This window comes from Mastigoproctus giganteus, chromosome 4, assembly GCF_048544385.1.
Source record: "Mastigoproctus giganteus isolate SK-2022 chromosome 4, ASM4854438v1, whole genome shotgun sequence".
NCBI lineage: Eukaryota > Metazoa > Arthropoda > Arachnida > Uropygi > Thelyphonidae > Mastigoproctus > Mastigoproctus giganteus.
Window position 1 is genome coordinate 197,844,355 of NC_143578.1, and position 14,350 is coordinate 197,858,704.

A 14,350-nucleotide genomic window follows, 5' to 3' on the forward strand; every position below is an offset into this window, starting at 1 on the left:
GGGCCTGTTATTTATATTGCACGATTTTGCATTGCACGAGGGTTTCTAGGAACACAACTATCGTGCTATATACAAGGACAGACTGTATAACTCAAATTGGGAAACCTTATATAATAATAAATCTAGCATATGCAAACTAGCGAGTATCCGACTAAAATGATTACTTTCACAATGGAACTTAAGTGTAGATAAAATCTACCAAGATAACCACACATCCCTTAACCACAGAAAACCAGTTCATTAGATTGTGACATGGATCTCACAAAATGGAAACAAAACGGCATCACATAACAACATAAGAAACAGCTACATTTCGCCTATCCAATGCTCTCCGACTACTCTCACGTATAGACTGATGGTTCCAAAACAGATTTAGACTACTGATGTTGGTGTATTAGATATGCAGTTGGTATGATTTAATAAATCTTACCAACTACAGCTAATACACCAACATCAGTAACAATTTAACCAATAAAAGCAAAACTCGAATAGACGTAACATAGCTGAAGTAGCTTTTCGCACCCATAAAATCACAAAAAACAACAATACACCCCTACCATTGCCAATGCATTATAAAGTTCTTTAAAGTTGGTTTATAAAAATCTGCCAACAAAATCATTCAGACAATGAAAGTTTATTTTTATTTTTATTTTTTTTTAAATTACTATTTCTAGCATGAATATGTTATTTTATTTTAGAGTAACAAATGGTTACTCTTGAAGAATCCAAATTTTCAAAGGGTGAGAAATGTCATTGAAAAAAATAACAGGTATTTATGGTGGTGCTTTTTTTGTTGTTGTTTTAGAAAATTGATAATTACTACAACCATTATCAATCCACTGCAAGACGGAAGCCTCCTCAATGATTCATGTTGAGGGAAATGGACCATAATCTGCCACGCTGGTCCAGTGAGGGTTGGCAGATCATATTTAGCAGTCAGGGGCTTGAACCCTGGTTTACTCAAAGAGCGTGTGCTACTGCACTCCCGCTCCTGACCACTTGGCTACAGGGGCTGCCCTAATTAAGTAATATAAGTTTAAAATACCAGTGTTCAAAATTCTGTTTTATGTTTCAAGTTGCCTGGCATGATATTAAAGGATAATTACACAGAGTCAATCAATTATTCTCCTTAAGAGAGTTAACAGTTTTATAAATATTTATTTTCTGCATTACTGGTTTTACAAAGTTAAAGTTTACCTTTCTTGCAAATCTTTAACAATTTCTCTGCGTCCGGCTTCATACTCTCTTTGTCGTTCTTCTGCTTGCAACATTTCTTTCATAGCAGCTAAAATTATGACAAAATAAGTGAAAAAAAAAAAACTAAAATATTTCAGTACTTAGTTGGAAAATTAAAAAATGAAAATCATTAATGAATATTGAGAATCATTTCTTAATATTACTTAATAAAATCAAAGTTTTTAAAGTTGGGGTGCAGCTTATTAGCAGTTCTTAAAGAGGGGAAAAAAAAAAAAAATATATATATATATATATATCACTGGACTGTCTAGATCAGGTACAGGTACTCAGCATTGCTAAGACCAAGAAATGATGTTTATCTTTGAATAAATGTTAAATCGATAAATGGGCAAAGGTTGTGACCAGAAACCATGGAGAATTTCCACTATGACTTCACTGTTTTCACCTTTGTTATAGCCCAACATTTCTGTTGCATTCTTAGTTAAATATAAAGTTGGCTTATTAGCATCCTACTTTTCACTTAACTCCTGTATCAATGACTTTGGAGAATCGGCTTCTACTTTTAAAAATATATTTCACTCAATGAGTCCCGTGGTCTTCCAAAAGAAGGATATTAGAACAATTCTGAACAAAATTTGATGACAATAAAGCTACAGGATCTGATGGCAACTTTTTATAATTTCTTATTCTACTGGTGTTTTTCCACAGGGAAATTTGCTTGCATCCAGCTGGTTCGACACAAAAAAAAAAAAAAAGCCAAGAAATCCCTCCCTTGCACCATACACTCTTTCTAAAATAATGAAGAAATCCATCAACTACAAACTCATACTCTATGGAAACCTTCCATCTGATAAATCATCACCAATATAATTCTTTTAGTGTCAATTCAGTAGTAATATATTGGTCCTTTAATTATCTTTAGGCAAATATGATGGAAAAAGTTAGTGAAACTCTGGAAGTTGCTCTCCACATTTCTAAGACTTTTGATCATGCTTGGCAAAAAAAAAAAAGTCATCTAAACAAGCTCCCATTATATGGTTGGCTTTCTGCTTTTTGAAACTGGGTTGCCAGTTTTAGATGGTTAACTTCCATCAGTCAAGTTCAGTCTTGTCTTATTTCTTGCAAGAAATAAGACAAGACGACTGATCCTATGCTCATCCCCTTAATGAATCTGTCCTACTATGGGACATTGTTTCCACATCTGGAGTGGTGTCCCTAAGCAGTTAACATCCATTCACTGTCTAATTCAAAACTAACAGAACAAACTTTTCTTCATTTATCCTTTCTAAGTCTGGTCTCTGAACGGGGCGGGCCGTCCCGAAGTTGCAAGCAGTGCACTGCACCCAGGCGGCAATGTTCAAGGGGGCGCCTGAAAACCTGAAACTTACATACACATATGAAGAGAATTTTAAAGGGGATGCCACATACCCTAGGAACGCCCCTGTCTCTGAAACAACCCTTGCTTCAAACACATTTCCTGAAAATTACAATATACAGAAATTCAAGTCTAATGTTAACAAGAAGCTTTTGCTTCTGAGATGTCAACCCATGCATGGCTAAGTACAGTAGAGCAATAATTGATGGAATAATTGATGTCAGACCTCTTCTAGATAGCCGAATTTTCCGGATAATTGAACATAAGGTATGATTTAAATTTATTTAATCTTACCTCCTTTCGATTAAATTAAATAATTAAGATTAATTAAATAAAAAAAATTATAAACCAATCTCAGAAAACAGAAACATCCATCCAGGCAATTTTATATAAACCAGGAAAATTAGAAAGATTTTTAAATGTGCTCAGTCTTTTCGACTTATTGATAACAAACATGGACAATCTGTGCATCCCAGTAGCATTTGCACTCCTAGCAATTGTAACTCGCTCTTTTCTCATCTTAAAACCTGGTACAGGCATTTCTCTTTTAGTGGCTAGAGTTTTTCTCGGTAATGCTTTCCATAATAAGCCCATCTCATCAACATTATAAATGTTTTTTCTCTTAATCTGCTATAACTGAAGCAAACTTACAAGGACACTGCTCCTGATTCATCTGCAGAAAGTTTCTCGCCTTGAATATCTAGTTCACATATACCGTGTCTCAGTTTAAAGTTTTTTAGCCAACTTTTCTTGCCTTAAAATCTTCATTACCTCTTAATTTTTGATTAAAATCCAATGCTTTTTCACACAACATTGAGCCAGAGACTAGTTCACCTAAACTTCGCTTCTCAAGAAACTACAAATAAAGTGCACTCTCTAAAGCGGAATTTTCAGGTTTCGACATCGTCTTTTTCCTGCTAGATCCTCCTTCACGATCCATAATCGACACAAATTCTGTTATAGCACTGGAATTTTTCTTGATGTCGTAAATGGTTGACGTCTCCACATTAAACTCTTTAGAGAGATTTCCTAAATTTTCACCTTTTCTAATTCTATTATAATAATTTCCATTTTTTGTTGCAATGTTAAAACTACACGTTTTCATTTCATTCACATTTTACTGTAAAAAACTGAGAAAAATAATAAATTACACAGTTTCGGGCCAATATTATTCTTACCGAATCTGGAGCTAAACTAATCTGAAATTCATTCATGGTTTTCATTTAGAAAAATATCACATATTTTTTTAAAGCAAACTTACATTTCTGAAGGTCACACAGAATTCTAGAGGTCACAACCATAAAACAAATTTGCAGTTTTCGGTTTATTGGGCTTTTTGTTTGTACAATCTGTTACAAACATGTAGTAAACTCGATCTTTCGCTTATTAGAATCAAAATTCAATTTGCATACGTGATCACTATAATTGCCGTTACTGTACTAAAAAAAAAAAAAAAGAAAGCTCAGCTTTCAAATTATTCTGGATAACCGACGTTCTAATGTACTATAAGTTTCAAAATACCTTTTGTGCACGGGGATGGAGGGTTTCGTTAAAACTGGACTGCTGTCAAGGCTAGCTCTGGATTGGATTGCTTCCTGATAGCAGGTAAGCAGAACTTCCTATATTGCTTAAAAAGCTCTTATTCTGTTATATTTTGTTTAAAATTAGTAGTGTGGTTGTCATTTGTGTTTATCTAATTTAAATTGGTGAATTTTTTCTTTATTTGGTCTCTGAAGTTGCTTAAAATATGAAAGTTTACTTCTGGAAATGTATAGATATAGGAATGCTTGATTCTATGCCATTGATACAGTACTGATTTAGGGATGATATAGATGCTATTTTGGAGTTTTCTATGTAGTTTTGTATGAGTGCAATTAATATTAAAAATGATATTTTGGATCCATAAACTATGAATTTATCAACACAAGTGTGATTTTATAACAAACTATATCACATAGTACATGACAATTTAAAATAATCTAGTTACTACTGCCATCAAATAAGAGTGATCAGTATAGAGTTATTATTTTTGTATCTATTAGTTTTGTGCATGTGCATTTTTTTTTTAAAATTAAGTTTAGACCAAAATCATGCCTCATACTAGAGCAGCATAGTAAAGAGCTCAAAACAGTGGAAAGCTTAGGTTGTTCCCTCCTTTTGAAGCTACCTTTAGCAGGATATGATACAGCCAAAGGGAATGGTTCTATATGTGTTCAATGCAAAGAGCATGAGGTTAAGCATAATTCAGCATTCTGATGGGATTATATGAGGGCTTGAAGGATACGAGGATGGTTCAAGAAAGAATCACCCTCACCTACTTCCACATATTGCAGAGTCATGATATTTTGTGTGTAAAATTTACTAAAGGGGTAAAATTTCAGCCCTGTGTCTTAATTTGTTTTTCTCTTACAGAGCTGAATGTGTGATGAAGTAGCATCATGGACAAAGTTGAAGGCAGAGCTGTAATCCGGTATCTGTTCTTGAAGGGGAAATCTCCTAAAGCAATCCACGAAGAGATAACTGCTGTATATGTTGGACATCGGTAGAATCTGAACCCATTCAGCCACTGATGACAGCACAATCAGAAAAGTGGAGTCGTTAATCATGGAAGATCACCGGATATCTGTGCATGAATTGTCCCAGGAGCTGAAGATCAGTGTGGGCTCTGTTGAAACAATCCTTCACGACCAACTCCATTTATGGAAATTGAGTGCAAGATGGATTCCCTAATTATTGACTGGTTTCCAGAAGACTGACTGACAACAGAAATCACATGAGTTTTAGCCCTGTGCCAAAAAAATGAGGAAGACTTTTTCTCTCGTCTAATCACTCAGGATGAAAGTTGTATCCAACTTTCATCCTGAGAAGGCAAGGGTCCAAGTGCAGCAGGAAAGGTCTTGCTGACAGTGTTTTGGGATGAGAAAGGCATAATAATGACTGATTACCTGCCAAAAGGTAGAACAATTACAGATGCCTATTATGCCAACTTACTCAAAAAATTACGGGAGAAAATCAAAACATGTAGGCATGGCATTCTGCCCAAAGGTGTGAGAATGCTTGAGGACAATGCCCCAGTTCACACTTCTGAAACTGCAACAACACAAGCATGAAATACACAAACAACACATGGATATGAAATACAGCCCCATCCAGCCTACTCACCCGATCTTGCATCATCGAACTTCTTGTTTCCTTCCCTCAAATCATTTCTTTTGGGGACCCACTTCCCTAATGACAAGACACTCAATTTCTGCAACAGAGTCATGGTTCAAAGACCAACCTCACCACTTCTACAAAAATGGGAAAAATGTGTAAATCTGCACAGTGGCTATGTAGAGAAGGACTAAAACCTGTGCCAAGAATCAACAGGCAAGCACCTCTGCAGTTAGGTCAGGGTGATTCTTTATTTAACCACCCTTGTAGGTTTAATAAAGGATTAAAAGAGAGAGGCCCATTAAGCATCAAAATTCCAAGCCCAACACTAGATTCTATGATCCAGAATCATACAACATAATGACTTCCAATAGTCAAAATGGAAGTTGCTATACAGGGTGGGCCAAAAGTAGGTATACAGTACTAATCGGGTCATGGTATTTTTATTTTATTTTAATTTTTCGTTATTATTTCTTTTTAGTTTACAGGTAATAAGAAGGATATTTTATTTTTATTTTTCATTATGATTTATTTTATTTTACAGGTATTGAGAACGATGGCAGGGGGTCTGGGTGAAGAACAAAGAAAGTGGATTCTGAAGCAGTATTGGACGACTGAAAATGCCAAAAAGGTGCACAGAGCATGGCAAGAGGCATTTGAAACTGCTCCACCAACACGTCTGACAATTTATTGTATCAGAGATAAATTTGATGCAACGGGTTCAGTGGTTAATGTGCCGAAATCTGAACATCCTTGGACATTTGTGACAGAGGAGAATGAGATGAGAGTCACCCTGACATTCGTGAACAGTCCGAAAAAGTCCACACGACATGCGTCTCAGGAGCTATCCATACTAAGAATGTCGTTGTGATGCTTAATGCGTAAATCGAAATCGAAGCTGTACCATCCAGGACTTTTACACGGCATTTTGGAGGACGATTCAGACCGTAGGTTGCAATTCTGTACGATAATGCGTAACCAAATTTCTGACCAACCAGACCTTCTTGATAAGATCATCTGGTCAAATGAAGCCTGTTTCAAGTTGTCAGGCCACATGAACAGGCATAATTGTGTGTACTGGGCAGATGAAAATGCTCATGTGACTATCATGAGGATTTTCTGAACAGAACCAGCCAGGTGTCACTGTGTGGGGTGGACTGTCCAGCGATGGTGTCATGGTGCCGGTTTTTTTTTTTTCCCAATACAACTGTAGATGGTAAAAATTACCTAAACATGTTGCGTAACATGGTGGTGCCACAACTCGCAACCAGGACTGACTTCGCCGAACTGTTCTTTCAACAAGATGGGACCTCTCCTCATTTTGCTTTGATGGTGTGGAGGTACCTTGACACGACCTTCCCACAACATTGGATCGGGAGACGTGGCAGCATTGAATGGTTGCCACGTTCACCTGACTTGACACCCATGGACTTCTTTTTTTGGAGCATAGTAAAGGAGATGGTTTTTGAGAGGAAACCCCACACAGTGGACGAATTAAAGGATTTCTTCTCTAACGAATTTATCGACATTCGTGCTAACCAGAATTTTTTTTCCTTTTTTTTTTTTTATGAAAACCCCAAACACAAGAGGTATTAGAACCATGCATGGGTTGGAGGTTGAGAAGACGAAAGAAGATATTTATTGACATTAGACTTGAACTTCTGTAAACTGTAATTTTCAAGAAATACATATGAAGGAAGGTTGTTCCAGAAAACGGTAGTTGAATGAATAAACAAGGAAGATGAAAAGTTGGTTCTGTGAGTTTGAAGTTGGACAATAAATGGATTTTGGCTGGTGGCAGCATATGTTCGGACTGTTTTGAAAGAGAAAGCAGGAATTACAGAAGCTAATTCAGAAGAACAGTGCCCACGAATGTATCTGTAAAAAAGGCATGAAGCAGAAACAGTACATCTATGAGACAGTGAGTGCAGAGACTCTGTTAGAGAGGAGCCATTAATTAACCTATTTGCTCTCTTCTGAATGGAATCTAGAAGCCTGTGGGAGGTTTTGGGGGCACTGCCCCAGATGTGGGAACAATATGCCATGGTAGGGCAGAAGAAGAATTATTTGTAATGTGCTTGTGCCAAGAGAGATTAGAAGTCAAGGTAATCCCCAAAAGAGATATATCATTTTTTTTGGAAATCGGAGTGACACCAAAGATAAGCATAGGAGCAGAAGAATCCTTTTGGTAAGATATAAGAAAAGACAGTTTTAGAAGGATTGAAATTTTATTACTATTATTATTATATTAGCTACATAGTGCAAGGAAGCCTGAGGCTTATGCTGCACCAGCCAAAAAAATTCCGGAGTTACCCACAGAGAGAGAGAGAGAGAGAGAGAGAGAGAGAGAGAGAGTCAAAAGTAGAAGGGAATCACCAAGAAAGAGAAGAATGATGATATACAGCTCAGGACACTGGGTGTGCCAAGCCCATACTCACTATATGTGAGTTCCTGGGATATCAACTAAGTTGTCTTTGCCCCACTGGAGGATTACCTGGAGATCGGAATTTAAGGAATTAGTAGCAGATATTCGAAAAGTTGCTGATTGAGCAGGGCAAAGTTCCCAAAATGAAAAGTGGAATGCAATGTGCTACCATCGGCAAAACTATGGATAGGATTTCCAGTCAATGGAAGAAGATCATTAACATACAAGAGGAAAAGAGTGGGGGAAAGAACTGAACCATTGGAGACACCAGCATTAGTGGAAAAGATAGAAGACAGAGAGCTATTTACCATCACCCTCAGTGAGTGATCAGAGAGAAATCTGGATAAGCAATTACAAAAAACAATTGGCAAACCATAAGATGGTTTGATTTGATTTAGGTTTTTTTTGGCGCATCAGCAACTGAGGCTATAATGCGCCAAATCCAGGTCATACCATAAGATGGAAGCTTGTTTAGAAGACCTTTATGCCAAACACAATCAAAAGACTTTGAGATGTTGAGCAACTGCTTGTGTTTCACAAAACTTTTCCATTGAATTTGTCCATAAATTGGTAACCTAAGCTAGAATATCACCAGTGGATTGACACTGACGGAATGCATACTGGCGATCGTTGACCAGACAGAAGGTTTCTAGGTAGTTTAAAGAATTGCTGGTTAATTGATTTCTCCATTACTTTAGAAAGAGTAGAAGTAATTGCAATGGGACGATAATTGGATGGGAGGGATTTGTCACCCTTTTTAGGAACTGGCTGGATATGAGCAAATTTCCAAGCCGAAGGAAAAAAAAATTTGGAATAAGAAAGTGAAAAAAGGCAGCAAAACAACAGGAGTAAGTTCAGGACCACAGGTTTTGAGAACAAGAGGAGAAATACCATCGGGACCTGGAGCTTTCTTAGCATCAAGTTTCGTAAAATTCCTTCTGATATCCTTTTGACAGAAGACTACAGGAGGCATTGAATGGAGCGTGTTGGGAATGCTGGGAAGAGTTTTACAAAGATCATTAATACATGAGTTTGAAGAAAAATGGGATGCTAGCAGGTCAGCTTTATCCTTGGCTGAAGTGACAACAGAACCATCTGGTTTGGACAGAGGTGGGAGCAGAGATGGGCAATAAAGTTGTGGCCAATAGCTTTGGCAAGAGACCAGAATGCTTGGCTACCATTACAGCAAGAATCAAGTTTTCTACTCTTAGCTTGTTCAAAATCTAGTTTGGACTGGTTAATAATTGCTTTACAATTGTTGCGAGCTTTGGTGTAGGCATAAATTGAAACTAAAGAATTGGAAACAAGATAATTATGATATACAACGTTCTTCTCTTCAACAGCCTTATCACAGCCTTATTGGAAAACCAAGGTTTAGAAAAAGGACAAGATTTTAAAGTGAAGTGTGGAATAAAGGATTCCATTACCTACAAGAATAATTTCACTGACACGATCTGAGCAAACATTGACATGAGAAGTTTTGAAACGGTAATCCAACCAAGGAAAAGAAATCTCGCAGGTCATCCCATTTCGCATTCTTGTAATGCCAAACAATATGAGGTTGGGAATAGTCATGAGATAAAGACTCCATTGGAGCCTTTATCTCATTGAAGAGACGATCACCAAGTTGTGATCTGAGGTGCCTAAAGGACCACTCAATTCGACAGTTTACTTAGAAGGGTTGTTTGTGAGAAAAACATCAAGCATTGTCCAGAGGATTGTCCAGTATTCTGGTAGGTAAAAATTTGTGCAAGATCATTAGTAATTGCAAAAGCCAGAGCATCTCAACCAGCTGGATCTGTGTGACTAGTAAATGGAAGCCAGCTTGAGTTGTGAACATTAAAATCACCAAGGAAAATTACCTCACCATTAGGAAAGTTGGACTGGAGAAATTCACGTTGCAAAGAAAGGAAGTCAAGAGTTCCGAGTGATTAGTGGAGTTGGGAGAATGATAGAGACAACAGATGAATTTGACACAGTGAAGTAGAGAGATTTTTAAGCCTGAGAAGATTGAAAAGAGGAGATTCCAAATTACCAAGTCTCTAGTGGTACTTGTGCAGATGTTCGGAATGAACATCTGCACAAGTACCACCTTTGAGGCAAAAGGATCATACAGCGAATAATTTGGGCAACTGAGGTGAGCAGTAGTTGAATCAACTGATAACTGAGATTCTGTTAGAAAACGTATGTGGGGTTTGGCAGACTGCAAGTGGAATTAGAACTGAGACCACATATATTTGTGAAATTATCTAGGAAGTGTTTGAGAGGTTTAGATCTTTTCACAGATAAGCTTACTCTATTAGTTTGACAATTCATGGTGTATTCAATAGTAAGAAAAAGTGGGGGCGGGGGACATGCTGTATGAAGTAATGAAATTTTTGGATATGGCATACACATGGCAAGAATATACCCAGATCCTTGACATAACGTGGCCTCGACAATGCCCTCCACATACACACTACTTGGACTCCCTCAAGTCACAGAGTAGAGGTAGCAAGATTACACACTAGCTGATCCGGAAACCTCCTAAAGAGTTACTAATAGGTTCAGTCCGGTGTACTAAGTAGCGGCCGGACTGTGAACACTGTTTTAGAGCTGTACCTTTGAAATGTAAGGAAGACTGGATCTCATCATTTATCATAACCTGAAAATTCATCAGTCATACTGCATGATGGAAGAGATGGGTAAGGGTTGACCGGAACTTAGTTCTGGAGTCTAAACATGGGTTCCACCACTTCAAACCTTCAATAAGCAAAGTGCCCCGGTTGATGACAGTCATTCACCACCTAGTATTGCCTAGTAACGCAGAGGGGCAGCATTCTTCCATGTGGTGTGGGTGCCTCACCTCGACCCCTGCTTAAGTTGGTTCACACCTGAGTGGTCACCCACAGTGTGCTTGTGCATGGAGATTATACGTAGAATTACTAACAGTCCCACCATCTTGAAGATGCATTTATGTGTTCCTTTGTGTCGGAGAGAGGTTCCAGGAATGTTGCAACGTTGATGGAGGACATTTTGAGCACCTAAGAGACTAAACATGACCCAATCAGTACTATATACCTACTTTTGGCCCACTCTGTAGTTAGTGACTTGACTGCAAAGAAAATGGGCTATATATATTATGCAAAAAGGACAAGAATAGGACCAGGGTATGTCTTCTAGGGATTAAAATTGATGATGTTGTATAGAGGAGCAGTTATCACATTTTAAGCACCCAAAGGGTGATACTACTGTACATATTGGTGCTAATGATATTAAGAGTAGTACATCTGAGGATATACTTAGCAAGTACAGGGCAATGTTGAAAAAAAGTCATGTGTTAGGATTATAATTGGTAGTGTTTGCAATTTTTCACATACATGCTAGAGGGAATATATCATGAGAACTTTGTTGATCACTTTGGCGCTGTAGTACAAATTTTTCCCAGCATGGTCTTTGCTTGTCTGTAATTAAATAGAAGGAATCAAGAATGTTTGCTGATTCTATTAAAGTAATGTTAGGTAGCCTGTATTTGTCTGTATCCCTCAAATGTCTCAAAGGACACAAACAGATTAATAGCAGCCTCAGGCAGAGGTGTAAGTGGTTCTGTTCTTGCACTGATTCTATTGTAACATGCAGCAGCCTGGAACAATCAAATACATGGCCTGTGTTAGGGTTACTAAGGGTACAAACAAGTGCAAGCATACTTGTGTGTACACTAATACTAGGAGCACAGTAAATAAATTTGATGAAGTACTGCTTAAGTCATCAAATTTGGACAAGTAGGTATATTAAAGACATGTTACTCAAACATAGAGGATACAGAATTTGAATATGGGGAGTAAAATGTAGTAGTAACAACAAATGATACAAGAAAGCAAGCTTATATAGCATCAGCAAAATGAAAAAAAAAAAAAAAAACACTACACGTTTCTCTCATCCATACGCTCAAAGAATTTGTTTAGTTCTTCCTTGAATTTATTAAAACTATCCACTTCCACAATAACAGCTGAAAGCCTGTTCCAACAATAAACCACCTGCTGGCTAAAGGCAAACTTCCACACATCTACAGGAAGGACAGTTCAGCTGGTGTGGCAAAAGAACTGGGAAAATAAAACTGAGGGTAGGAGTTGTTCATTATAATAGCTATGTTATGTATAATGAACAACTGTACAGACAAATAAATTAGGTAAATGTTGAACTCGTGGGATGGTCACTCACACAGTAGCAAGGCTTCTGTGGATTTACTGGATGACTGTTTTCAGTACTAGCATATTAGAGAGGCAATGAGAAAATGCAATGCTTTTGATCTAATATCAGTGGGTCTTCATGCATCAAATATCTGTAAATAAAAGAACCACTAAGTGGTAGTGATCAGAGTGTATTTATATGAGATTTACTAAAGATGTAACTACTGTTGAGGGAAAGGGAAAGTCTTTTGCTTTCATATGGTGGTCTCTTAGGTGCTCAAAATGTCCTCCATTCATGTTGCAACATTCCTAGTACTAGCATGTTAGAGAGGCAATGAGAAAATGCAATGCTTTTGATCTAATATCAGTGGGTCTTCATGCATCAAATATCTGTAGATAAAAGAACCACTAAGTGGCAATGATCAGAATGTATTTATATGAGATTTACTAAAGATGTAACTACTGTTGAGGGAAATGGAAAGTCTTTTGCTTTCATATGGTGGTCTCAGACAATTTTTAAAAGATATGTAGTGATCAGCAAATTCTAAATGGGAAGCGTTCAGGGAAGTAATTGTAGAAGCTACAAAGCTTTTAATAACAAGGGATACTGTTTAAGGCTTAGATCTAAACTGATGACACTTGTAGCAGAGAAGGAAAATGCAAGGGAATGCTTATAAATTATCAGCAGATATAGAAGCTTACGGTATATATGAACTAGGCGGCAAGTTACACAGGAGGTTAGGAAAACTAATGCAGAACACAAGAAGTCTCTGACAAATACAAAGAAAAGCAGCAAAGCCTTTGGTTTATATAAGTCATACTTATATACACACTAGAAAGAAGGGTGATGAATTACATTATTCCACTAGAAATGAATGGTTTAACTGCTGATAATCCTACTCAGGTTGCTAACAATCAGAACAGATATTTTGTATCTACATTTTCACATATGAGAAATTTTTTAGGGATAGGAAAAGAAGTGTATAAAATTCTAACTGGCAGTTAATGATTCTGTGATAACTAAGAAGAAAGTGGAAGTGAAATTGTTGAAGCCAAAACATAAAAAAGGCACCTAAGTTGAATGGGACTACCCAATTTTATCAATAGAGGAAATAAAATACATAAGCACACTTTAGTAATAACTGTCACAGCATCCTTGGATCTAGGTGAGGTCTTCATGTGTGAGATGGAAGATGTGTGAATGTATCCCCAATTCACAAAGGGGATCAAACAGTTACATGAGTAATTACAGACCTGTTAGCTTGAATTCTGTTCCAGGAAAAATAATGGAGTCACTAGTTAAAGCAGCAATGCAGGGCCAATTACAGAGAAATTCAGCTATATGACAATCACAGCATGGATTTGTTAAGGGGCAATCTTCTTTGCCCAATCTGTTTGGAAACTATGATGCAGTAATGAAGGAACTAGTATAAAAAATAATTATGAAATCATATACTTAGATTTCAGAAAAGCATTTGATACAACACAACATAAAAAACTGCTGTACACATTGGAGCTGTGTGGCAATAAGAGCAAATAACTGCTCTGCATAAAGAGATGGTTTAGTGGTCATTGAAGAAGACTGCTTTTCTCGGAGTAATGTTATTTATTAGTGGAGTTCCCCAGGGTTCAGTGCTGGACATATTGTTGTTAATTTCTACATATCTGGGTGACGAACCGGGAGGATACAAAAGCATATGCACTTTAAGTGAAATATGGTTCAAGCCTCCATGCTTGCTAAATACAGTTAATGAGTGCATTCATTGTCAAGATAATTAAAGTAAAATCTTCTGATCTAGTGATTCTACCAGAGTATAAACAAACATTTTAATGATGTCGATTAATGTATATTAGTGCTTAATTAGCATTAGCAGAGGCACATGATGCAAGAAAGCAAGTTATTATCTCAGTTATTATGCAGCATTAGCCAAAAAAAAAAAAAAAACCTTCCCATTTCACTGATCCATTCATTGCAAATGTTTGTCTAGTTCTGCCTTTCATTTATTTAAACTATCAACTTCCACAACAGAT

General features: G+C 37.1%; 1 protein-coding gene across 1 annotated transcript in view; it reads right to left on the bottom strand.

Annotated features, from left to right (window-relative positions):
* LOC150087313 (E3 ubiquitin-protein ligase LRSAM1-like) overlaps positions 1 to 14,350 on the bottom strand; it is a 533,929-nt gene that overhangs the window by 247,613 nt on the left and 271,966 nt on the right. The window contains exon 11 of the mRNA XM_090372443.1: positions 1,198 to 1,285. Coding sequence (XP_090228569.1) covers positions 1,198 to 1,285 — 88 coding nt within the window. The remainder of the gene's footprint in view (positions 1 to 1,197; positions 1,286 to 14,350) is intronic.